The following is a 24,404-nucleotide window of genomic DNA, read 5'->3' as shown; positions in this document are numbered from 1 at the left end:
CAGGGGAGGGGAAAAAAAAGCAGAAGAGAAATCAAGGATCAAACAGCACCGCACCAATAGGTATCTTTAACCTGAGTAACAAAACACTGACACCCTCTCAGATCACACTACTAAACAAAGGACTCAAATTTGCCCCTAACAATCAATTAGACAAATTTGCAACGTATCTAGACATTAAGAACTTCACTAGGAAATTATCCCTAAAAAATATTTTATGGATCAGAACTCAGCAATTACAAACAATCGTCAAGCTAATAAGTATCAGCATACGGATTTGAGGCCCCAATCCAAATTTAATCCCTGTCATTTAAAAGGGAACTTTGTGCAGACATTCGAGAAAGCTGTTATACAAGATTTACGCAAACTCAGTAACAAAACTACAGGAATGTGTAATAATCTATCGAAAGATGAGATCAATGCACTACAGGAACTGGAAAAAGATAGCACGATAGTGATCAAACCTGCAGACAAAGGGGGGGGGAATTGTGATATTAAATAAGGAGGATTGCCTCAAAGAGGCATACAACATCCTTACTGATACGGACACTTATCATAAGATCAAAGGTGACCCCACATCCAGATTTCAACAAGAATTAGATAAAATACTACAAGAAGGCAAATCAGTTGGCATTTTGGACAAACATGAGTTTGAATTCATTAGGAATGATCAACCAGTAATCCCCGTGTTCTATTATCTGCCAAAAATACATAAGGACAGTAACAACCCCCCCCCCGGTAGACCCATCACATCAGGGATAAACTCATTAACAGCTTCACTTTCACAGTATATAGATCATTTTTTGCAGAAATACGTTAAGGAACAAAAATCATACCTGAGAGACACCACCCAGACCCTCAACATCTTACAGAGTCTAGAATGGAAGGCAGACTATTGGCTAGCAACGAGCGACATTACATCTCTATACACTGTAATTGATCATAAACAAGGTACAGAGAGCATTAGATATTTTTTAGAACAAGACCCTGACCTTGATGCATTACAGATCAACTTCATACTACAAGGTATAGAGTTTATACTCACCCATAATTATATGTGGTTTGAGGAAGAGTTCTACCCACAACGCCATGGCACCGCGATGGGGACCAAGTTCGCACCGAGCTATGCAAACCTGTTCATGAGCCTTTGGGAGATTAGGAACATATGGGGCGCTCATGAGCTCGGTGCAAACTTGGTCCTCTGGAAACGATACATTAGTGATGTGTTGTTCATATGGCAGGGAGATGAGGAATCACTGCAAAAGTTCACACAGCACATTAACTCAAACAATCAAAATCTGGTCTTCACAACCAAATACAATAAAGAGAAAGTGGAATTCCTCGACTTGGATATATACATTGAGAATTTGTGCATTAAAACTAGAACACACTACAAGAAAGTAGATGTAAACAGCTACATTCTGGCTGCAAGCAACCACCATCCTAGTTGGATTCGCAGCATTCCCCAGGGTCAATTCACACGAATCCGCAGAAACTGCACAGATATAAAAGAATATGAAATACAAGGACAAAAATTGAAAGAACAATTCTCAGCTAAACAATACGATAGAACACAAGTGGAGGAAGCTTATGAAAATGTAAAAATGAGACCAAGGGAAGAATTATTAATATATAATGACAAAAAGAAGGAAGATGACATGAATAAAAACAAAATATACTTCGTCACCAATTACAGTACGTCAGCTCCCAAAGTCAAAAACATACTTAAAAGACACTGGCCGATTTTGAAATTGGACAATAAATTGTCAACCATTCTGTCCGACCAACCGAATGTAGTGTACAGAAAAGCCCCTGATTTAAAACAAAAATTAGTTAAAAATCACCTAAAAAACATCAAATGTAGAAAACAATCCACATTGGATGGCAATTTCATCAATAGTGGTTTCTACCACTGTGGACAGTGTTTACCATGCAAATCACAAGGTTACCGTAGCACCATTCCAACTAACAGTATCTACAGCAATACAACCAAACAAGAACACAAAATTCGACAGAGTTTAAGCTGTAATAGTAGAAACATTATTTACATTCTTGAGTGCCCATGCGGGCTACAGTATGTAGGTCGCACTACTAGAAGTTTAAAGATAAGAATTGGAGAGCACATACGCAATATCAAGAAAGGGTTTGAACAACATAGCGTGTCGGAGCACTTTAAGAACAAATATGCCATGAACCCAAAGGGGTTAAAATTTCTAGCGATAGATCAAGTTGCACCACATTGGAGGGGGGGTGACCATAGCGCTAGAATTGATAAGATAGAAAGTAGGTGGATATTCAACCTGTGCACATTAGTACCAGAAGGACTGAATATAGATCCATGACCTGTACTCATTATCCATGATGCATCCAATCACGGTGGCTAACATTGAGGACGCTTAACATAACCATAAATACTGTATGTACATACATATGTCCATATTTAATTCACCGTTATGTTTCTACAACATTCACCAATTACTGACCTAACCAATCAAAGAGGTGGACACCAGCACTATTCAGTGTTTATGGTTCCACATTGCACTACACTAACAATATCCTTATAATGCCTGGGTGACGGGTATATATAATCATATAATTATGGATTATACAATCAGTTATGAAAATTATATAACAAGTTCTATAATGAACGATTATAGCCTCTCCGTGACACATGATTCTAAGTTAATCAAGGTATTTATCTATTATTAGAGCAAAGTACAGGTAGGCATTTATTCACTTATTTAGTTTGGAATAGGGTTATTATCGTCAGCATAAGAGGAGGATCATATCAACATAAAATTGATTGTAGTACAACAAACTAGGAGAAAGTAGCCCGTATATAAACATAAGCAATGGCCCTTTAATGATTAACAGATGTGCAAAATGGCCACTAAAGGAGTAGCATTGTAAAAGAGGGACAGCACTTTGTTGCAATAATTTGTTGAAATAGCCACTTTATCACTACTTATTATTCATTCGTTTATTTAGCAACCTCATGATTGTGTAGCTGTGTTGATATTGCTAAAATACATAGGCAAGATGGCCGCTATTCTGACAGACACTAAAGTGTCAGTGACAATCTACTAACAAGAGGATGCAGTTCTAGAGATAGCCATAGGAGACCACGCATGCGCAGTTAACATATGGGGACTCCTATGCACACTCCAGCGCTTGCTAATACATCAGTGCTTGTATATTGAACATAAACCTATGACAAAATGGCCGCCGGAGACCGCACATGCGCGGCAAACATATGAGGACACCTATGCACACTCTAGTGCCAGGCATCACAGCAGCACTGATGGACTAGGACGCGCGTGCGCGTGCGCAACCAGTAAGTGCACGCAGCACAGACAGAAGCGCCAGACACAGCCACAAACACAGAGCCTATATAAGGAGACTGAACAGGAGGGTGGGCACCCTTGAAAAAGTCCGCGAAAAACGGATGAAACGCGTTGGGACACGCCCCCTATTTGACAAAAACTTTCTATGAGAGACTTTCCCTATACATTCCCATTATTGGGCATGTTCTTAACCTTATGCTTCCTATGTCAGGAAGCTTTTTTTAGAAGTCAATACTGACTGGAATCCTTAATCAGTTACAATAAATCAGTTCATTTCAGACCGGAGTCTGTAGTTGTTTATAGCCTTTATTAGTGTGCATCAGCAGTCCTTACCCACCATAGCCCCTCATACACATCCATACAAGCACTGGGACGAGGAGAACCAGCAGGAGCAACACAGCATACGGGGTAAGTACGATTCCTTCTTACCTACCTGCATGATAGCGTTTTTTAAGATCCCTGATACTGTGCCACTGTATTGTATTTGAGGTGGAGAGGAGGTAAAGGCGGTTCTGATACCTTGAAGCACACTGTAAGAACACCCACCCTACAGATATTACTACAACTTTATTGATGGGACTATCCAAGGACAATTTTTAGCATTATTTCCTATACAGTATCTACTCCGGATAGGGGTATACATCGTAGACTATCCAATGACTTAATCTTAACAACGTTTTTTAAAGAACACCCTGCCTACAGTTTGACAGATTCTCAGCCGTATAGTTGGGACTTTGGAATCTATTTACAGGAAATTGCACAAACCCGAACCACTAATACATCGACACTTTCATTGAGTTACATTTATTTATTGTCCCAGAGCGCACCACTACTATTTACTTTATATGAATATACAAGAGGCCGAAGATGTTATACAGGAGAAGAACCTAATTGAATGATGAGCCCCATCTCTGTGTAAGGACGACGCAGCTGCACAGAGACATGGAACGCTGCATTCTTTCCAGAAGCTGATTGGAGGGAGACACTCTCCAGTTCTACAGCCCCACAAGGGCACAATGACTCTGAGCTAGGAGGTAGCAGACATTGATGAAGGTGTCATGATAGATACATTTGTATCAGATCTCATAATAAGTATCTGCTGGGGACTGTGGCTGGGGACCCAGGCAGCCAGCTAAGGTCACCACTGCATTATCTTTTGTACTGTGGGCCTGATTCAGACCCACTCGCAAGCGCTATGCACTCGCGAGCGGGTCGATGTTTGGCCACTGCGCATGCCGGAGCCGGCTACGACGTGCGCATGCACGAGACCCTTCTAGCGACGGGCGCTCCGTCACTCCGGGTCTCGCACCAAAAGGGGGCGGTTGTCGATTTTGATCGACAGCTCGCACCACTTTGGAGGCGTGGCATGGGGTGGCTTCACAAATGGAGGCGTTCCCATGCGAACACCTGCCGTTTGTGGGCGGCCCCTCTGACATCACCAGTGATGTCAGTGGGAGAGCTCCCGGCTCTATTATAGCCAGAAGCTTTCTGGGGCTCATGGCCACGAGACCCTACCACAAGGGTCTCGTCGCAAGTCACGGTGGTCTGGACCATCGTGACCATCATCCTGGCTGCTCACCTACAGCAATGCGAGTGGCCAGGAGGCCGCGCCAAAAAAAAACCAAAAAAACGTCCTGGTTCAGAGTAAGCGCTCTCTCATAGCGTCCGGCTCTGAATCAGGACCTGTGTCACCAAAGGAAAAAAAATAGCACTATGCACTTTATGTTACATGATAATATAGTATGTACATGTTTTATATCTGTATAGTATTTGTTGCACTGGTTGTGGCATCAGAACGATGGAGATACTGGGACTAGAGAAACGCAATAATTTTATTAAATGGCCCCTTTTCCCCTCTCTCTTCCAAACAGCTACAGCATATCAATCATTTGGGGCACGGCGAGCGATTTCACAGGACCCGTCCTCCACACATGCCCCCTAAGCCACACTATGGTTGACATACAACAAAATAAATAGCAGGGGTGGCTCTTGTCAATTAGCTATTTAAAGGAAGGTGTCAGACTTCTTAATAAGAGAGATAAAAAAAAAATATAAAAAACAGCGCTAGTAGGTATCCAATATTGCAATCCAATCAAATCATATATACGGCTTGGTCAATATAAAAAAACACATTTAATATTAATAAAACATATCTAAAAAATACATTGATTAAATAATGATTGTATTTAAAATAATCACATATTTTATAAACCTGATAACAGGATGGAGCAGCATACAACTGATCCAATGCTAAAGCTATAATCGGATAACCACCAGAAAGAGTTCTGTATGAGTCATTAACTCCAATAATGTTACTAGGATGAATGTTCAAGAATCCCGGTTTAATTATCCAGCAGGTAGAAAAATGTAAGTATTACCCAGTATGGTAGGTCCGAGTGGACATCAATTAGCAAGGCGTCCTCTCAACGTTCCTGATAAATATCAATGGATGGTATACATGGGTATCTCTACTCACAAAACTGGTCTGATATGAAGGACATACAATGTGCAGGGAATTATACAACCTTGAAATTTGTCATGGAAATGCAATTGCAAAGATGAACTAAGCCCTGAGAATTACAGATAGCTACAGAAAGGATTGCTGGTATATTGACTCAGCTGCAACAAGGGCATGTACTCAGCATCCCGGCTGATAGGATGCCGATGGTCTAAATACCAGCGCCGGAATACTGACAGCATTTGGAATCCCGGCTTCAGAATACCAACCACTGACATCCCGAAGGTAACTATCGGGGGTTAGGGGAGGGTGAGGGTTAGGTACTGGGGGAGGATAAGGGTTAGGCACTAAGGGGGGAGAGTTAGGTTTAGGGTGCAGGGAGGGGGAGGTTAGGTTCAGGCACTAGGGGGGGGAGGTTAGGGTTAGGTACCAAAAAGGGAGGGTTAGGGTAGGGAGAGGGGGAGGGTTAGCATACCGACTAACATGTGTCGATATGTTAACCCTGTCAGGATCTTGATGTCTGGATTCTGACCACTGGAATCCCGACTGCCAGCAAGACATATCTAAGTATTTCAGCTGCGATGAGGAATGGTTCACCAAGTTATCCAAATGTGACCCTGTCACAATTAAAGGGATTGGCAATTAAGTGCTTTAGCTACAAAAGGTGGAACAATTAAAGTCTGCCTGAAAGTTGGGACTAAAATTAAAGTCAATGAAATCCAAGATTTGCTTTACGTACCAGACATGGGAACAAAAGTTATAGACACAGAGCTCACTTCATTAAAGGAAAGTGCATTATGTAAAACAAAATGTACTGTAATATCTATAGGCACATGGCAATTGTATGTCCTAGATACACAATACTGTTCCTTATTTTGTTACGTACAGCAAAGTTTTTTGGTCACCTTGGATACCACAGTGTTCAACAGTGAAGTGTTCAACTACAGAAAGGGATGATCACAGGAATGTCAGTGACTGATACAGAAAACCTAGATGTGAATGTTGCTGTTTCTGTGTGCCCCTGTGTAAAAATGTACTAGGCAGCAGGTAATTGGGGAAAGCACCATCTCTGAGCTACAGACCAGGGGGTCTCCTGTGTGCCCCTGTGTAACATGTAGTTAGTACTAGGCAGCAGGTAATTGGGGAAAGCACCATCTCTGAGCTACAGACCAGGGGGTCTCCTGTGTGACATGTAGTCAGTACTAGGCAGCAGGTAATTGGGGAAATACCATCTCTGAGCTACAGACCAGGGAGTCTCCTGTGTGCCCCTGTGTAATATGTAGTCAGTGCTAGGCAGCAGGTAATTTGAAAAATACCATCTCTGAGCTACAGACTAGGGTGTCTCCTTTGTACCTCTGTGTAACATGTAGTCATTACTTGGCAGCAGGTAATTGGGGAAAGCACCATCTCCGAGCTACAGACCAGGGGGGTCTCCTGTGTGCCCCTGTGTGACATGTAGTCAGTACTTGGCAGCAGGTAATTAGTAATACAGCCCCTGTAGGTTTCAGTGGATAGTGATCAGTTATATAATTTATGTAGAAGATAAACTCCTCACTTCTCCAAAAGTTAGCATCACTTTTATGGTGCCTATTCATTATCATATCACGGGTGGTCCATGATAATTAAGTAACAGACTTGTTGTGCGTTAGCAATGTGATGATCAGCTGTACTCACAACCCTTATCACTGCTACTGTGCATGTATGAGCTTGAGTTCTCGCATGTGCACAAAGAATCCTGCGTCTAGCAAAAGAAGCCAAACACAACCCGGACTGGGGGGGATTTAGCACCATCTGGAGAAGGTGAAGGTTCCCGCTGTCTAAAGCTTTATTCATTTAGGTCCTCATGGTATTGTATAGGGACAGCGGGCCAGACAAGTAAGCAGGGGAAATCTGTGATAAATCCTGCATTATCTTTATAATACATTTTACAACAATAGTTGAAAATGTTAATAAAGGGATAAATATATATACCCCTTTATGGTGTGATGGGAGGAGAAAGCAGAGAAACACAATTAATTGTGAAGGCAGATGATAAAAATATAAATTAAAAAAATCTAAAAAAAAAAAAAAGTTTTATATATGATGAATTCCAGCTGACATGCATTGCGGGATTGCGCTGGTCTGAACTCTCTTCCAGATCTGTTGAATTATCTGGTGTTTCTGGGATTGTCAGACAAGCTTTTATTTATGTACGTGTTTCTATTAGAGATGTGAGTCGACCCCCGTGTTTTGGTTTTAGTTTTGGATCTGGATCTCCCTTCGTTTTGGATCTGGATCTCCCTTGGTTTTGGATCTGGATTGGTTTTGCCAAAACCTCACCTCCATGGAACTGAGATAAAGTGCCCACTGTGCTTGTGCAACCTTGTGAATATATGTCTGTAAAAGACTACAATAACTTATCTGTTTAAAGTGCAACGTGCAGCGTGTGTGACTATAATACTGTAATGAAAAAACCTCTTAATATTTGTGATTAATAAATATGTCATGTGTTAAAAGGCGCAATCCAAAGTGCAAACATATAGGTAGTGGTACATTAAAGTATAGTCCTGCACATTATTGACAACTATAAATATATAAAAAAAAGAGTAAATTCCTATCAAATAAATTTGAAATGTATAAAAAAAATTTATTTAAGACAAAAAAATAGACCTTAAACATGTAGGGCATGATACGTACAGAACCAATAAATAAATATACACATAATTTGAAGGTATTTTTTTTAACCACTTAACTGACAAATCCTTTCTCCAAAAACCGCTCCGAAATTGTCGGCTTATTTTATGATTGAATTAGGTCAGGAACAGCTTATTCAAACTTATCCAACACAATTTTGTAAAAAAAAATGCTGTACACCATAAAAATGGCAATTTTAATGGTATATACTAGTACTGATGGCCATCGATAGAAACATCGATTGTGACCACAGCTGCCGATTTTTCCTTAACATCAGTTGGGGGCTGCCATCTATATACGTGTATGTATGTGTATATATATATATATATATATATATATGTGTGTATATATATATATGTGTGTGTGTGTGTGTATGTATATATATATATATATATATATATGTCAGGTGCATAAATATTGGGACATTGACAGAATTTTCATATTTTGACCTCTATTCACCACCACAATGGCTTTGAAATGAAACAAACAAGATGTGCTTTAACTGCAGACTTTCAGATTTAATTTGAGGGTAATTACATCCAAATCAGGTGGACGGTGTAGGAATACAACGGTTTCTATATGTGCCTCCCACTTTTTAAGGGGCCAAAAGCCCAGTTCCATTGGCAGCCATACATGCCCACGCCATGACACTACCACCACTATGCTTCACTGTTGAGGTGGTATGTTTTGGATCATGAGTAGTTCCTTTCCTTCTCCATACTCTTCTCTTCCCATCACTCTGGTACAAGTTGATCTTTGTCTCATCTGTACATAGGATGTTGTTCCAGAACTGTAAAGGCTTTTTTAGATGTTGTTTGGCAAACTCTAATCTGGTCTTCCTGTTTTTGTGGCTCATCAATGGTTTGCATCTTGTGGTGAACCCTCTATATTCACTCTTGTGAAGTCTTTTCTCTATTTGTTGACTTTGACACATATACACCTACCTCCTGGAGAGTGTTCTTGATTTGGCCAACTGTTGTGAAGGGGTTTTTCTTCACCAGGGAAATAATTCGTTTGTCAACCACCAACGTTTGTTTTCCGTGGTCTTTTGGTGTTGCTGAGCTGTCCGATGCATTCTTTCTTTGTAAGAATGATCCAAACAGTTGATTTGGCCACACCTAATGTTTTTGCAATCTCTCTGATGGGTTTGTTTTGATTTTTCAGCCTAATGATGGCTTGCTTCACTGATAGTGACAGCTCTTTGGATCTCATATTGAGAGTAGACAGCAACTGATTCCAAATGCAAATGTCACACCTAGAATCAACTCCAGACCTTTTACCTGCTTAATTGATAATGAAATAACGAGGGAATAGCCCACACCTGTCCATGAAATAGCTTTTGAGTTGATAGTCCCATTACTTTTGGCCCCTTAAAAAGTGGGAGAAACCGTTGTAATTCCTACACCGTTCACCTGATTTGGATGTAATTACCCTCAAATTAAATCTGAAAGTCTGCAGGTAAAGCACATCTTGTTTGTTTCATTTCAAAGCCATTGTGGTGGTGAATAGAGGCCAAAATAAGAAAATTCTGTCAATGTCCCAATATATATGTGCACCTGACTGTGTGTGTGTGTGTGTATGTGTGTGTGTGTATATATATATATATATATATATATATTATGGCCAGGGCTCTGATTTACTCATGGGGGTGGGGCTGCTGATAGCGGGGGTGGAGTGAGGGAAGGACAGCGCTGATAGCGCTACCTTCCCTGCCCGGCGTCTGCTGCTAGCCGGAGTTGGAGGAAGAGAAGGACAGCGCTGTCAGTGCTGCCTTCTCTGCCCTGTCCTCTCGGCAGCCGCTGGGGGAGGGGGTGGGTGCGCCGGCGCTGGGCTGGCCGATCACTGCAGTGATCGGCCCACGGGGAGGGACAAAGTGTGCAGGAGGTCCCTCTGTGATTGGCGGCTGCTAGAAAAGTATTTTCCAGCAGCCGCCCACAGTGCTTTTCTGAGTGGTCGTATCTGATATGACCATGCCAGGCAAGTGGTTAAACAACAGAAAATTCATAAGAAGCATTATATATATATATATATATATATATATAATAATAATAATAAAAACAGCTTATCTGATGGCAAATAAAGGTAAGTTCATGAAAGGTGGAATACAGGAGTAATAGGTATCAGACTTCTTCAAGGGATAACAGAGCTTCTACAGGCAGGTCCGGATTAAGGGCAGGGCGACAGGGGCGGTCGTCCTGGGCAGGGGCGTATCTACCCATTGGCCAGGATGGCACTCACCAGGGGCACCGACCAAAGGGGGGGCACCATCCGGCAGTGCCACCAGTAGCCAAGCGGTGGACAAGTCCCCTGGCCCCACAAGTGTAGGGCACACCGCAGTAATAGCGGTCTGCCCTATACTGTTTGCAAACACACAGCCGCCAGCGGCGGCTGTGTGTTTGTAATAGCAGCCAGCTAATGAGAGTCAGACAGACTCTCATTTGCTGCTGCATAGTCCGCGGAGGGAGCCGGCTGGAGCTCACTAATGAGCTCCGTGTGCCGGCTTCCCCCGCAGCATGGGAGAGACGTCATACGTCATGACATCTCTCCCATGCAGGAGAAGAGCGGCCGGGACTCAGAGCAGACAGCGGCGGTCGCGTCAGGTGCAGGGATCAGGTAAGTTGAATTTATTTTTTGTTCATTGTGTGTGTGTTTGAGTGTGTAAGCCTGGCACTACGGGGGGGCACTGAAATAGGGGGTGGCAGCTACTGGGGGGCACTTTATGAGGGGTGCCCATTACTGGGGGGCACTGTATAGGAGTGGCCACTACTGGGGGTAATTTATGGGGGTGGCCACTACTGGGAGCACTGTATAGGGGTGGCCACTACTGGAGGCACTAAAGGGGGTGGGTGGCCACTATTGGGGGCACTGTATAGGGGTGGCCAATACTGGGGACAATTTAGTGGGGTGGCCACTACTGGTGGCACTATATCGGGGGGGACTACTACTGGGGGGCACTGTATAGGGGGGGACTACTACTGGGGTCTACTACTGGGGGGCACTGTATGGGGGACTACTACTGGGGGCACTGTATAGGGGGGGCTACTACTGGGGGCAATGCAGCATAAGGGGGATTACTACTGCAGGATTACTATTGGGGGCACTGCATAGGGGGGGTGGGGGGCGCCAGTCCATTACATTGCCAGGGGCGCTTGAGTCACTAGATACACCCCTGGTCCTGGGGCCCCCACACACTGTTCCCGATCCCCGGCCGCTACTACTTACATTTAACTGTCCCCGCTGCTGTCCTCGGCAGCTCAGCTGCGGCTGCCGAGGAGACTCTCTACACTGTGACAGTCTCGTGAGATTATTATGTAAAATCTCACGAGACTGTGGCTGACCAGTCTCAGAAGGAAGAGCCCGGACTGCCTGCCCTGCAGTGCGTGGCGTGCAGGGCATAGCAGCTTAGTCGGGCACTTAGGGAACAATTCACCCTGCTTCAGCGTTTCCCCAGGCGGCGGGCCGTGGAGCTGAGGGCTGAAGGAAAGGTAGCCCGCTGTCCCACCACTGCACACATTATTATAAATATATTAAATGAGCGTATGTATGCATGTGTGTGTGTGTGTGTGTGTAATGTATATATATATATATATATATATATATATATACACACACTCACGCACTGTATGCATACACATACTGTCTGTATGTATATAAATGTGTGTGTATATATATATATATATTAGGGGTGAGCGGGTTCGGATTTCTGAAATCCGAACCCCCCCGGGCCCCCCCGATCCGAGTCCGATCCGAGTCAGGCTCGACTTTTCCCGCCTGACTCGGATCTGAAATCGAGGCAAAACGTCATCATCCCGCCTTCCGAGTCTCGCGGGTTTTGGACCCTATATAAGGTACCCGCATCGGCGCCATTTTCTCACTCGGCTGTGGACAGTGAAGAGGGAGGGTGGGAGTTAGGGCTGTGTAGTGTAGTGTAGTGTAGTGCTGCTGTTGTCCACTACTTCAAAGTCCATAGGGGCTGGCTGTGTTGTGCTGTGCTGCTGTTGTTAATAGGGGCTGTGTCCACTACTTCAAAGTCCATAGGGGCTGGCTGGACTGTGTTGTGCAGTCAGTTCTCCATAGGGGCTGTGTCCACTCCAAAGTCCTGTGCAGTGTCCCAGTCCTAAAGGGGTGCTGTAGTGTTGTCCAGGGGGTGCTCTGTCCATCAGGGGTGCTCCCCCCAAGTGCTAAAAAAATAATATTTTTTCTGTGTTTGTGAATTGTGTGCGCATTTGCCGCACATGCATCAACAAAGTAGTGCCAAGCGTGCGCCTGTGTCATAAGTAAAGGGCCGGCTGGCTTGACCGTTAAAGGGTGCTGTAACCCCCAAAGTACACTCCAGTCCAAACCAAAAAAAAAATTATTTTCTGTGTTTGTGAATTGTGTGCGCAGTAGCCGCACGTGCATCAACAAAGTAGTGCCAAGCGTGCGCCTGTGTCATAAGTAAAGGGCCGGCTGGCTTGACCGTTAAAGGGTGCTGTAACCCCCAAAGTACACTCCAGTCCAAACCAAAAAAAAATTATTTTCTGTGTTTGTGAATTGTGTGCGCAGTAGCCGCACGTGCATCAACAAAGTAGTGCCAAGCGTGCGCCTGTGTCATAAGTAAAGGGCCGGCTGGCTTGACCGTTAAAGGGTGCTGTAACCCCCAAAGTACACTCCAGTCCAAACCAAAAAAAAATTATTTTCTGTGTTTGTGAATTGTGTACGCAGTAGCCGCACGTGCATCAACAAAGTAGTGCCAAGCGTGCGCTGTGTCATAAGTAAAGGGCCAGCTGGCTTGACCGTTAAAGGGTGCTGTAACCCCCAAAGTACACTCCAGTCCAAACCAAAAAAATATATATTTTCTGTGTCTGTGAATTGTGTGCGCAGTAGCCGCACGTGCATCAACAAAGTAGTGCCAAGCGTGCGCCTGTGTCATAAGTAAATGGCCGGCTGGCTTGACCGTTAAAGGGTGCTGTAACCCCCAAAGTACACTCCAGTCCAAACCAAAAAAATATATATTTTCTATGTTTGTGACTTGTGTACACTGTGGCTGCACGTGCATCAACAAAGGAGCAGCGCCAAGCGTGCGCCTGTGTCCCATAAGTAAAGAGCCGTCTGGCTCATTTCTTAAAGGGTGGTGTAACCCACAAAGTGCACTACTCTCCAGCAAAAATAAAAAAATATTTTCTGTGTTTGTGTGCGCTTTAGCCGCACGTATATATCAATATAACATAAATGGAGGACCAAACTTTCTCCGATAAAAATAAAATATGGAAAGATCAAGAACCACTTCCTCCTAGTGCTGTTGCTGCTGCTGGGAGTTGTTCATCATCCCAGAGAGGAAGTAGGAACATCACTACTTTTACTAAACAATTGACCCTCCAACAGTCCCTAGCGATGAGGATGAAGTACGACAGCAGTCATCCTGAAGCAAAACGTATAACTGAGGCCTTGACTGCTATGTTGGTGTTAGACGTGCGTCCGGTATCCGCCATTAGTGCAGTGGGATTTAGACAATTGATGGAGGTAGTGTGTCCACAGTTCCAAATCCCGTCTAGATTCCACCTGCATCCTCAAAGCAGCAGCGACAAGCATGCGTCTGTCTGTTAAAGGGTGGTGTAACCTTCAAAGTGCTCCAAAAAATAAAAAACAATTTTTTCAATGTGTTTGTGACTTGTGTGCGATGTAGCCGCACGTGCATCAACATAGTAGCAGCGCCAAGCGTGCGCCTGTGTCATAAGTCAAGGGCTGGTTTGGACATCTGGTCCGGACTGAAGGACGTGCCAACAATTTCTGACAAGTCTACTGTCACTGCATATGATACTGTCCTCAAAGCAGCAGCGACAAGCGTGCGTCTGTCTGTTAAAGGGTGGTGACACCCTCAAAGTGTGCTACACAAACAATAAAAATATTCTTCTTCTTTTTTCTGTCTTTGTGAATTGTGTGGGCTGTAGCCGCACTTGCATCCTCAAAGCAGCAGCGACAAGCGTGCGTCTGTCTGTTAAAGGATTACATCGGTGACAGCATCCAAGTAGGCATGTCAGACAATCCGTACCTGTACTGGCAGGAAAAAGAAGCAATTTGGAGGTCCCTGTACAAACTGGCTCTATTTTACCTGAGTTGCTCCCCCTCCAGTGTGTACTCCGAAAGAGTGTTTAGTGCAGCCGGGAACCTTGTCAGCGAAAGGCGTAGGAGGTTGCTTCCACAAAATGTGGAGAAGATGATGTTCATAAAATGAATTATCAACTCTTCCAGGGAGACCAGCCTCCAGAACGCACAGAGGGACCTGTGGTTGTGGATTCCAGCGGGGACGAATTAATACTCTGTGAGGATGAGGATGTACACACTGAAGAGGGTGAGGAATCAGTGGATGAGGAGGATGAGGATGACATCTTGCCTCCGTAGAGCCAGTTTGTGCAGGGACAGATTAATTGCCAGCTTGTTTTGTGGGGGCCCAAACGAACCAATCATTTCAGCCACAGTCGTGTGGCAGACCCTGGCGCTGAAATGTTTGGTTTGTTAAAGTGTGCATGTCCTGTTTATACAACATAAGGGTGGGTGGGAGGCCCCAAGGACAATTCCATCTTGCACCTCTTTTTTTTCTTTGAATTATGTATAGTTTGGGGCCTAGTTTTTCAAACTGCCATCCTGTCTGCCACTGCAGTATCACTCCTAGATGGACCACGTGTTTGTGCCGCCCCCTCGTATCTCTTAGCATAGTCATCCAGCTACCTCGGTGCAACCTTTTGGACATAAAAACACTATTGTGAGGTGTGAGGTGTTCAGAATAGACTGGAAATGAGTGGAAATTAAGGTTATTGAGGTTAATAATAGCATAGGAGCAGAAAAACCCACAAATTCTGTGATTTTAGCTGTTTTTATGCTTTTTTAAAAAAAAATACAGATCCAAAACACAAAACCCAGAACCCAAAACACGGAAGGGTGGTTTTGGCAAAACCCATCCAGTTCCAAAACACGAAGAAAGATCCAGATCCAAAACCAAAACACGAAAAATGGCCGGTGCACACCCCTAATATATATATATATATATATATATATATATATATATATACACACTATAAATGTATGTATAGAAATATACATACTGTATATACACACATAGATTTATACTGTGCATGTGTGTATATTTATATATATATATATATATATATACACATAAACTGTCTATATATTATATATATATATATATATGTGTGTGTGTGTGTAAATGTATATATACTGTATACACGCATATACTGTCTGAATGTGTGTGTGTATGTGAATATATATATATATATATATATATATATAAACAATAGACCGCACACTTGGTCCAAACAGTATCCATCCATGGGGCGCTTCCATATAGACTGTAAGTCCTTTATATATAAATGCAAGAAGAAGGCAATCACCAACACCAAGGTTTATTTCACAAAGAAGCCACACTGTACATTATCATGTTGACGTTTTGGTTCCTGGAGACCTTTTTCAAGACACTTTGGCCCTGATTCAGACCCACTCGCGAGCGGCTGTCCGCTCGCAAGTGGGTTGATGGTCTGCACTGCGCATGCGCACGACGGAGGGAGCTCCATCGTGCGCATGCGCGAGACGCGACGAGCGAAGGACTTTCCTTCGCTCGTAGTGTCTGATCAAAGGGGGCGTGCTGTCGATGTTGATTGGTACTGAAAAGCCTGCTGCTGGTTGTGCTTAGTATGGGGGACCCCTACATCATTTGTCCCCTGTATTTAGCACAACCAGTACTGAGTATCCAAAGCCCTGTGCTGGTTTCTTTTTGGGGGTGGGGCCACTCCATTTTGATCACGGATCTTCCAGATCTGAGTCTGCATTCTGTGTGCTGCTACCTCCCCCACGTCCTAATGCCTGCTCTACCGCTGACCACACTGCCGCCCGCACCACTGCCACTAAGACCCGGGTTTTGGCTGCGGCTCACGCCCGCTACCCCCCTGAGCCTTTCCCTCAGGTCCCGCTGCAGCTAATAGATGCTTTTTTCCCCCGAGCCCACCACCGCTAAAGCCCGCAAACGACGGCCATCTTTGTGCACCCAAGTGAAGCCACAGTGAGTGGAGAAGGTTCCTACTGCTGCTGTGCAGCAAGTTGAAATATCCTATCTATTCAATGGCGCATTCTTGAGGTAATATTGTAAAAACTGTAACTTTCTAATTTACCTAAACCTCAAAAGCACATACCCGGGCACAACAGCTATCTAATAAAACAGACCCCATGTCCAAATTCCTCCCCTACATTGAGTTATGCCTTCCCAAAAATCCCCCAAGAGCAGAAAAGTGGTCCTAATTGAGAATGTCAAAAAAAGTGACATTTGGAGCTTTAGATTACTCCCAAATCCTCATTTTTTATGTTTATGCCCTGAAGTTTGGCATGCAGCAGCAAGCGACAGTTCTACCCGGACATGCCAAATTTCAGCTTGGTACCTCCAACAGCTTTTGAGGTGTAGCACCTTAAACACCATGCCCCCCCCTCCGCAATTCTCTATGGAGATTTCATTTTTTATAGATGCAGCCTTATATAAGGGCACTACTGTGCCTATGTATATACACTACTGTGCCTATGTATATACACTACTGTGCCTATGTATATACACTACTGTGCCTATGTATATACACTACTGTGCCTATGTATATACACTACTGTGCCTATGTATATACACTACTGTGCCTATGTATATACACTACTGTGCCTATGTATATACACTACTGTGCCTATGTATATACACTACTGTGCCTATGTATATACACTACTGTGCCTATGTATATACACTACTGTGCCCTTATAATATATATATATATAGAGAGAGTATGGTTAAAGTGCGGCACTCCAAGCATAGAAGAAACGGCAGGTTTGTGGTCAACGTTTCGATGCCTTTAATATTACGCCATTTTCATCAGGACATAAAAATACATAGAAACATCTTACCTTAAATAACCCCAGACACCCAGTGCATACGCTGCCAGTCTCCAGGGTGGGACCGCACACCCGACTGGACGGTGGCTCACAATAGATGACGTCATCACGCTCGGCGCAGCAGTGCTGCCTCATCGTAGTCATAATATACACAAATACTAGGACAAATGCGCTGATACTACAAAACCATAAAAATAATAGTAATCAGAGAAACAGAACATCAACAGACAGACAACAAGGCAACAGTAAGCTACAAACAACAGCATAGTGCATTATACAAAGCTCCCAATGTATAATTACCAAGGAGCAAAAATAAATAAAGTATGAAACATACATTACTGGGTTATTATATTCAAACTCTCAAAGAGCCCATATTATGACTATAAGACAGAACTTATCTAAGAACAAAATAATTTTATCACTGAAGAGCGTGTAATATCTAGAAGGCAGACCATGCACAACTATACGTTATGAGGTTACCATATACACACTAACAAGAAACATTTAGAAAACATATTCTTAACAATAGAGGACATATTTAATCAAAGTCAGACAAAGAAAAGTCAGAATAGGGGGAGATATAAAGGGAAATGGTTGAGTTATATAAAAGATTAACCAAAGACTCCAAGACCAATCTGTTCATTTAGCCCCTTAGGGGTTAGAGAGCCTAAACGGTGTATCCACCCAGATTCACACATGAGAAGCTGCAATGGTCTATTACCACCTCTGATAGATAACGGTATATGATTTATCCTGCGGTATTTAAGGCTTGACAAGGAATGCTGCTGTAAGAAAATGGCGTGCTACAGGCTGGTCACTGTGACCAGTATCAAGTGCCAATCTAATAGATGATCTATGGGCTGCCATGCGTTCCTTGAACGTTCTTTCAGTTTTGCCTATACAGGTATATGAAAGACCATAAGGACAGATAATTATAGGTAACGTATAGTTGTGCATGGGCTAGATATTACACGTTCTTCAGTAATAAAATTATTTTGTTCTTAGATAGGTTCTGTCTTATAGTCATAATATGGGCTCTTTGAGAGTTTGAATATAATAACCCAGTAATGTATGTTTCATGCTTTATAGTGCTCGATTTCCGACCGCACTGACTGGTTGGCGCATGCGCATTACGACCAATACGCATGCGCAGATGTGCGAACTTCGCTCGGAGCGAACGAGCGGCCGCTTACGAGCGGCTCTGAATCAGGCCCAATGTTTTCTATTGGCAATTGTTGCCCCCTATCAATCCATAAACAAACCCTGCATGCTTACCTCTGCTCCTTACTAGCCCTCAATAGATAACTCCTGCATACTTACCTCTGCTCCTTACTAGCCCTCAATAGATAACTCCTGCACGCTTACCTCTGCACCTTACTAGCCCTCAATAGATAACTCCTGCACATTTACCTTAGCTCCTTACTAGCCATCCATAGATATCTCCTGCACACTTACCTCTGCTCCTTACTAGCCCTCCATAGATAAATCCTGCATGCTTACCTCAGCTTGCTAATAGAGCCTGCATGCTTATATCTCCTCCTTATTAGCCCTCCATAGATAACTCCTGCAAATTTACCTCAGCTACTTACTAGCCCTCCATAGATAATTCCTGCACACATACCTCAGATCCCCAATAGCGCCTGCATGCTTACATCTGCTTCCTATTAGACTTCCATAGATAACTACTGCATGCTTACCTCTGCTCCTTACAAGCCCTCCATAGATAAGATCTGCATTGGTTTACTGCTTCAACTAAACCTTAACACCTTATTAACTTACTTAACTACTATATATAAATAAATAACGACACGGACAACAGAGCTTGGCTAAAAAAAAAGGTCACAGCTTTTTATTTAACAATTAATCAATCAACCTAACGTGGGTGGCTAAGAGACGCTGCAAACTCAGTTCTAGCTTTCACGCTGATCAAAACTCGGAGGACTACTTAAAAGTCCCCCCTCTAGACACACTAACGATGTGAGAGTCTCACTTCCCTCTAGGGCCAATCCGAGGTGCTACCGTACAGCCAGCACCCGGGTCCTCCCGTGCAGAGCAGGACAAATTCGCCAGGGGCAACGAGGGTCAGTGCCCCCACAAAGTTGTCTTACGCCACTTAAAGCCACTGAGTTGCAGCGTACTCCCGCCGTGCTGTGCCTCACCTAATTGGAAAGAAAAGTAAGTGTACACAACATAACAAAACTGGGTGGGATGGTGGGTTAAGATGATCCACTTACAAGAGACTGAGCTGAGCTCTTGCAGCCCCTTAAATAGACTCATTGTAGCTCCTCCTTCTAAACATGCCATAGGATAATCCTCACAAACTGATACACCAAGATTAACCCCGTAACAAGGCAGTCATTAACCAAACACCAGCAGAAAACCAGCAATCTTATCTTTCCTCAATTCTATCCAAATTTCGTCTTCCCTAACTCCTACACGCTTACCTCTGCTCCTTACTAGCCCGCACCTCTGCTTCTTACTAGCCCCCACCTCTGCTCCTTACTTGTCCTCCATAGATAACTCCTACATGCTTACCTCTGCTCCTTACTTGTCCTCCATAGATAACTCCTACACGCTTACCTCTGCTCCTTACTTAGCCCTCCATAGATAACTCCTGCATGCTTACCTCTACTCCTTACTAGCCCCCACCTCTGCTCCTTACTGGCCCCCATGTCTGCTCCTTACTTGTCCTCCATAGATAACTCCTGCACGGATACCTCTGCTCGCTACTAGCCCTCCATATATAAGTCCTGCATGCTTACCTTAGCTCGCTAATAGAGCCTGCATGCTTATATCTGCTCCTTATTAGCCCTCCATAGATAACTCCTGCAAATTTACCTTAGATCCTTACTAGCCCTCCATAGATAACTCCTGCATACTTACCTCTGCTCCTTACTAGCCCTCCATAGATAACTCCTGCATGCTTACCTCTGCGCCTTACTAGCCCTCCATAGATAACTCCTGCATGCTTACCTCTGCTCCTTACAAGCCCTCCATATATAAATCCTGCATACTTACCTCAGCTCGCTAATAGAGCCTGCATGCTTATATCTGCTCCTTATTAGCCCTCCATAGATAACTCCTGCATGCTTATATCTGCTCCTTATTAGCCCTCCATAGATAACTCCTGCATACTTACCTCTGCTCCTTACTAGTCCTCCATAGATAACTCCTGCACAAATACCTCAGATCCCCAATAGCGCCAGCATGCTTACATCTGCTCCCTATTAGACTTCCATAGATAACTCCTGCATATTTACCTCAGCTCCTTACTAGCCCTCCATAGATATCTCCTTCATGCTTACCTTTTCGCCTTACTAGCCCTCCATAGATAACTTCCCTGCACGCTTACCTCTGCTCCTTACAAGCCCTCCATAGATAACTCATGCATGGTTATCTCTGCAACTTACTAGCCCTCCATATATAACTCCTGCACACTTACCTCTGCTCCTTACTAGTCCTCCATAGATAACTCCTGCACACTTACCTCTGCTCCTTACTATCCCCCATAGATAACTCCTGCACACTTACATCAGCTCCCTAATAGTGTCTGCATGCTTACCTCTGCTCCTTACTAGCCCCCATAGATAACTCCAGGCACATTTACCTTAGCTCCTTACTAGCCCTCCATAGATAACTCCCGCATACTTACCTCTGCTCCTTACTAGTCCTTCATAGATAACTCCTGCATAACTTACTTCTGCGCCTTACTAGCCCTCCATAGATAAATACTGCATGCTTACCTCAACTCGCTAATAGAGCCTGCATGCTTATATCTGCTCCTTACCAGCTCCAGATATCAGCTGCATGCTTACAGTACACCTGCTCCTTACTAGCCCTCCATAGACAACTTTCTCATTAATTAAGGGAGTGTTTACAAATATTTAATACTTTATAGCTAACATCACACTGCACGCTTACCTCTTACTAGCCCTCCATAGGCAACTCCTGTACTATTACTTCTGCTCATTATTGAGCCTCCATAGATATCTCCTGCATACTTACTTCTGCTAGTTACTAAGCCTCCATAGACATCTCCTGCATGTTTACTTCTGCTCATTACTAAACCTCCACAGACATCTCCTGCATGTTTACCTCAGCTCGCTAATAGAGCCTGCATGCTTATATCTGCTCCTTATTAGCCCTCCATAGATAACTCCTGCATACTTACTTCTGCTAGTTACTGATCCTCCAGAGACAATTCCTACATGCTTACTTCTACTCATTACTGATTTTCCATAGACATATCCTGCATACTTACTTCTGCTCATTACAGAACCTCCACAGACATCTCCTGCATGTCTACTTCTGCTCATTACTGAGCCTCCATAGACATCTCCTGCATGTTTACTTCTGCTCATTAATGAGCCTCCATAGACACCTCCTGCATGCTTACTACTGCTCATTACTGAGCCTCCATAGACACATCCTGCATGCTTTCTTCTGCTGATTAGCGAACCTCCACAGACATCTCCTGCATGTTTACTTCTGCTGATTACTCAGCCACCATAGACATCTCCTGCATGCTACTGAGCCTCCATAGACATCACCTGCACGTCTACTTCTGATCATTACTGAGCCTCCATAGACAGCGCCTATATGAATACTTCTGCTAGTAACTGAGCCTCCATAGACAACTCCTGCACACTTACTTCTGCTCATTACTTAGCCTCCATAGACATCTCCTACATGCTTACTTCTGCTAGTATTTGAGCCTCCATAGACATCTCCTGCATGTTTACTTCTGCTAGTTATTGAGCCTCCATAGACACCTCCTGCATGCTTAATTCTGCTCATTACTGAGCCTCCATAGACACCTCCTGCATGCTTACTACTGCTCATTACTGAGCCTCCATAGACACATCCTGCATGCTTTCTTCTGCTCATTACTGAGCCTCCATAGACATATCCTGCATGCTTTCTTCTGCTCATTACTGAGCCTCCATAGACACATCCTGCATGATTTCTTCTGCTCATTACTGAGCCTCCATTTACATCTGCCAGTTACTCAGCCTCCATTGGAAATCTATGAACAGAGGGCCTGATTCAGATTTGGGGATAGACTAATATATAGCAAGTAACTGTGCATCTTGGTGACACCATGCTGCACTGCGGGGGGTGGAGCAGATGTAACATGTGCAGAGAGATTTAGGTTTGGGAGGGGTGTGTTCAAATTGGAATCTAAATTGCAGTGTAATAATAAAGCTGTCCAGCATTTGTGGGCTACATGTATAGTATGTATTTGCACCCCTTGCATTGCACCATTTATACAGCTATTTGCTTTATCTTATGGCCCCCTACACCAGCGATGAATTACCATGATGAGGCGTTCCTGTGATGTTGGGTTGGAGGATCTGTAAAATCCAACATGTTTTATTTCACTAATTTACCAATCAAAATAAGATCGTGATTTGCAAATCTGTGAAATTTAAAATCTATAATTTCACTGATCTTTAGACGGATCGTGGAACATCGATTGCTGCCGGTCGGCATTTCCGACCGGCGGATCGACATTTCCAATCCTATCACAGGATCCGGCAATCCATCGTATAGTGTATGGGGGAGCCTTAATTCTATTCCCAAATCTGAGTCAGGCCCAGAGTGTGATGGGCCGTTCTTTATGTGGACATGGTGTCCTGAGCACTAAAGCGCCTCATTGTTACTGATTACATCGCTTTACATTGATTACTGCAGACGCCAGTAACGGAAAGCAATGTCTGCTGTTTATTTTCAGGGCCAACACTATGAGGAGGAGAAGAGAGCGCTAGGACACGAGGTGATAGCGCTTAATAACCATTTGCTGGAGGCCAAGGTGACAATTGATAAATTATCAGAGGATAACGTAAGTTATTGACTCAAGTGACCGTGACCGCTGGGAATTATACGTCGTATGCTGACACATGATTGCATCTCTCTAAAAATCATTTCTCATGCTAATCTCTATGCTGTGACTTTACATACACCATAATAAACACTTTCACCAAGCGTAATAGAATGGAGAGCAGCGGTGAGATATCCACCATGTATAAGCTATTTTTAAAGTGACAATCTTTTAAACAACAAAACCAGGTTAGTTGTTCTTCTATATAAAAATGTCACTTTAAATGTAACAACTAATTCATGGAAATTCTGCTGCTGCCCGCATTGCCGGCCATTACATTCCAGCCTGTAAGTCTGATGCAGAGCTGACAGCAAAATGGGCACAAATCAGTAATAAAAAAAAAAGTGGGTGCAAAAATAGTGTATTTCCCAGTATAGGGGTAACTGTACACATCTAGGTCTGCACCGATGCAATAGATTTCACCTAGTCATCTTCTTCAGGTTGAATTTCCACCATACTTGCCAACTCTCCCTGAAATAGCAGCAATCTCCCTGACTCCCTGTAGAGCTCAGTAAACTCCCATTGTCCCCTGTGTGTCCAGGGGATGCAGGGGACTCCCATTGTGTAGGGGACTTCCTGTGTGTACATGGAACTCCCTTTGTATAGGGAACTCCCTGTGTGTACAGAGGACTCGCATTGTGTAGGGGACTTCTTGTGTGAGTAGGGGATGCAGGGTACTCCCATTGCGTAGGGGACTTCCATTGCGTAGGGGACTTCCTGTGTGAGTAGGGGAAGCAGGGTACTCCTATTGTGTAGGGGACTTCCTGTGTGTGAATGGGGCTCCCTTTGTGTAGGGAACTCCCTGTGTGTAGAGAGGACTCGCATTGTGTAGGGGACTTCCTGTGTGAGTAGGGGAAGCAGCATACTCCTATTGTGTAGGGGACTTCCTGTGTGTAAATGGGGCTCCCTTTGTGTAGGGAACTCCCTGTGTGTACAGAGGACTCGCATTGTGTAGGGGACTTCCTGTGTGTGAATGGGGCTCCCTTTGTGTAGAGAACTCCCTGGGTGTACAGAGGACTCGCATTGTGTAGGGAACTTCCTGTGTGTAGAGAGGACTCACATTGAGTAGGGGACTTCCTGTGTGAGTTTGGGATGCAGGGTACTCCTATTGTGTAGGGGACATCCTGTGTGTGAT

The 24,404-nt window shown here is 43.8% G+C and overlaps 1 protein-coding gene across 5 annotated transcripts in view; it reads left to right on the top strand.

The window, feature by feature from the left end:
* The window catches only part of BEGAIN (brain enriched guanylate kinase associated), a 258,065-nt gene that overhangs the window by 214,448 nt on the left and 19,213 nt on the right, over positions 1-24,404 (top strand). For all 5 annotated transcript variants that reach the window (XM_088465156.1, XM_088465158.1, XM_088465157.1 and 2 more), the window contains one exon: positions 23,123-23,230. In XM_088465156.1, coding sequence (XP_088321282.1) covers positions 23,123-23,230 — 108 coding nt within the window. The remainder of the gene's footprint in view (positions 1-23,122; positions 23,231-24,404) is intronic.

This window comes from Taudactylus pleione, unplaced genomic scaffold (genome assembly GCF_031769625.1).
Source record: "Taudactylus pleione unplaced genomic scaffold, aTauple2 ptg001874l, whole genome shotgun sequence".
In the NCBI taxonomy this organism is placed as follows: Eukaryota; Metazoa; Chordata; class Amphibia; order Anura; family Myobatrachidae; genus Taudactylus; species Taudactylus pleione.
This window is presented reverse-complemented; position numbering and strand designations above follow the sequence as displayed.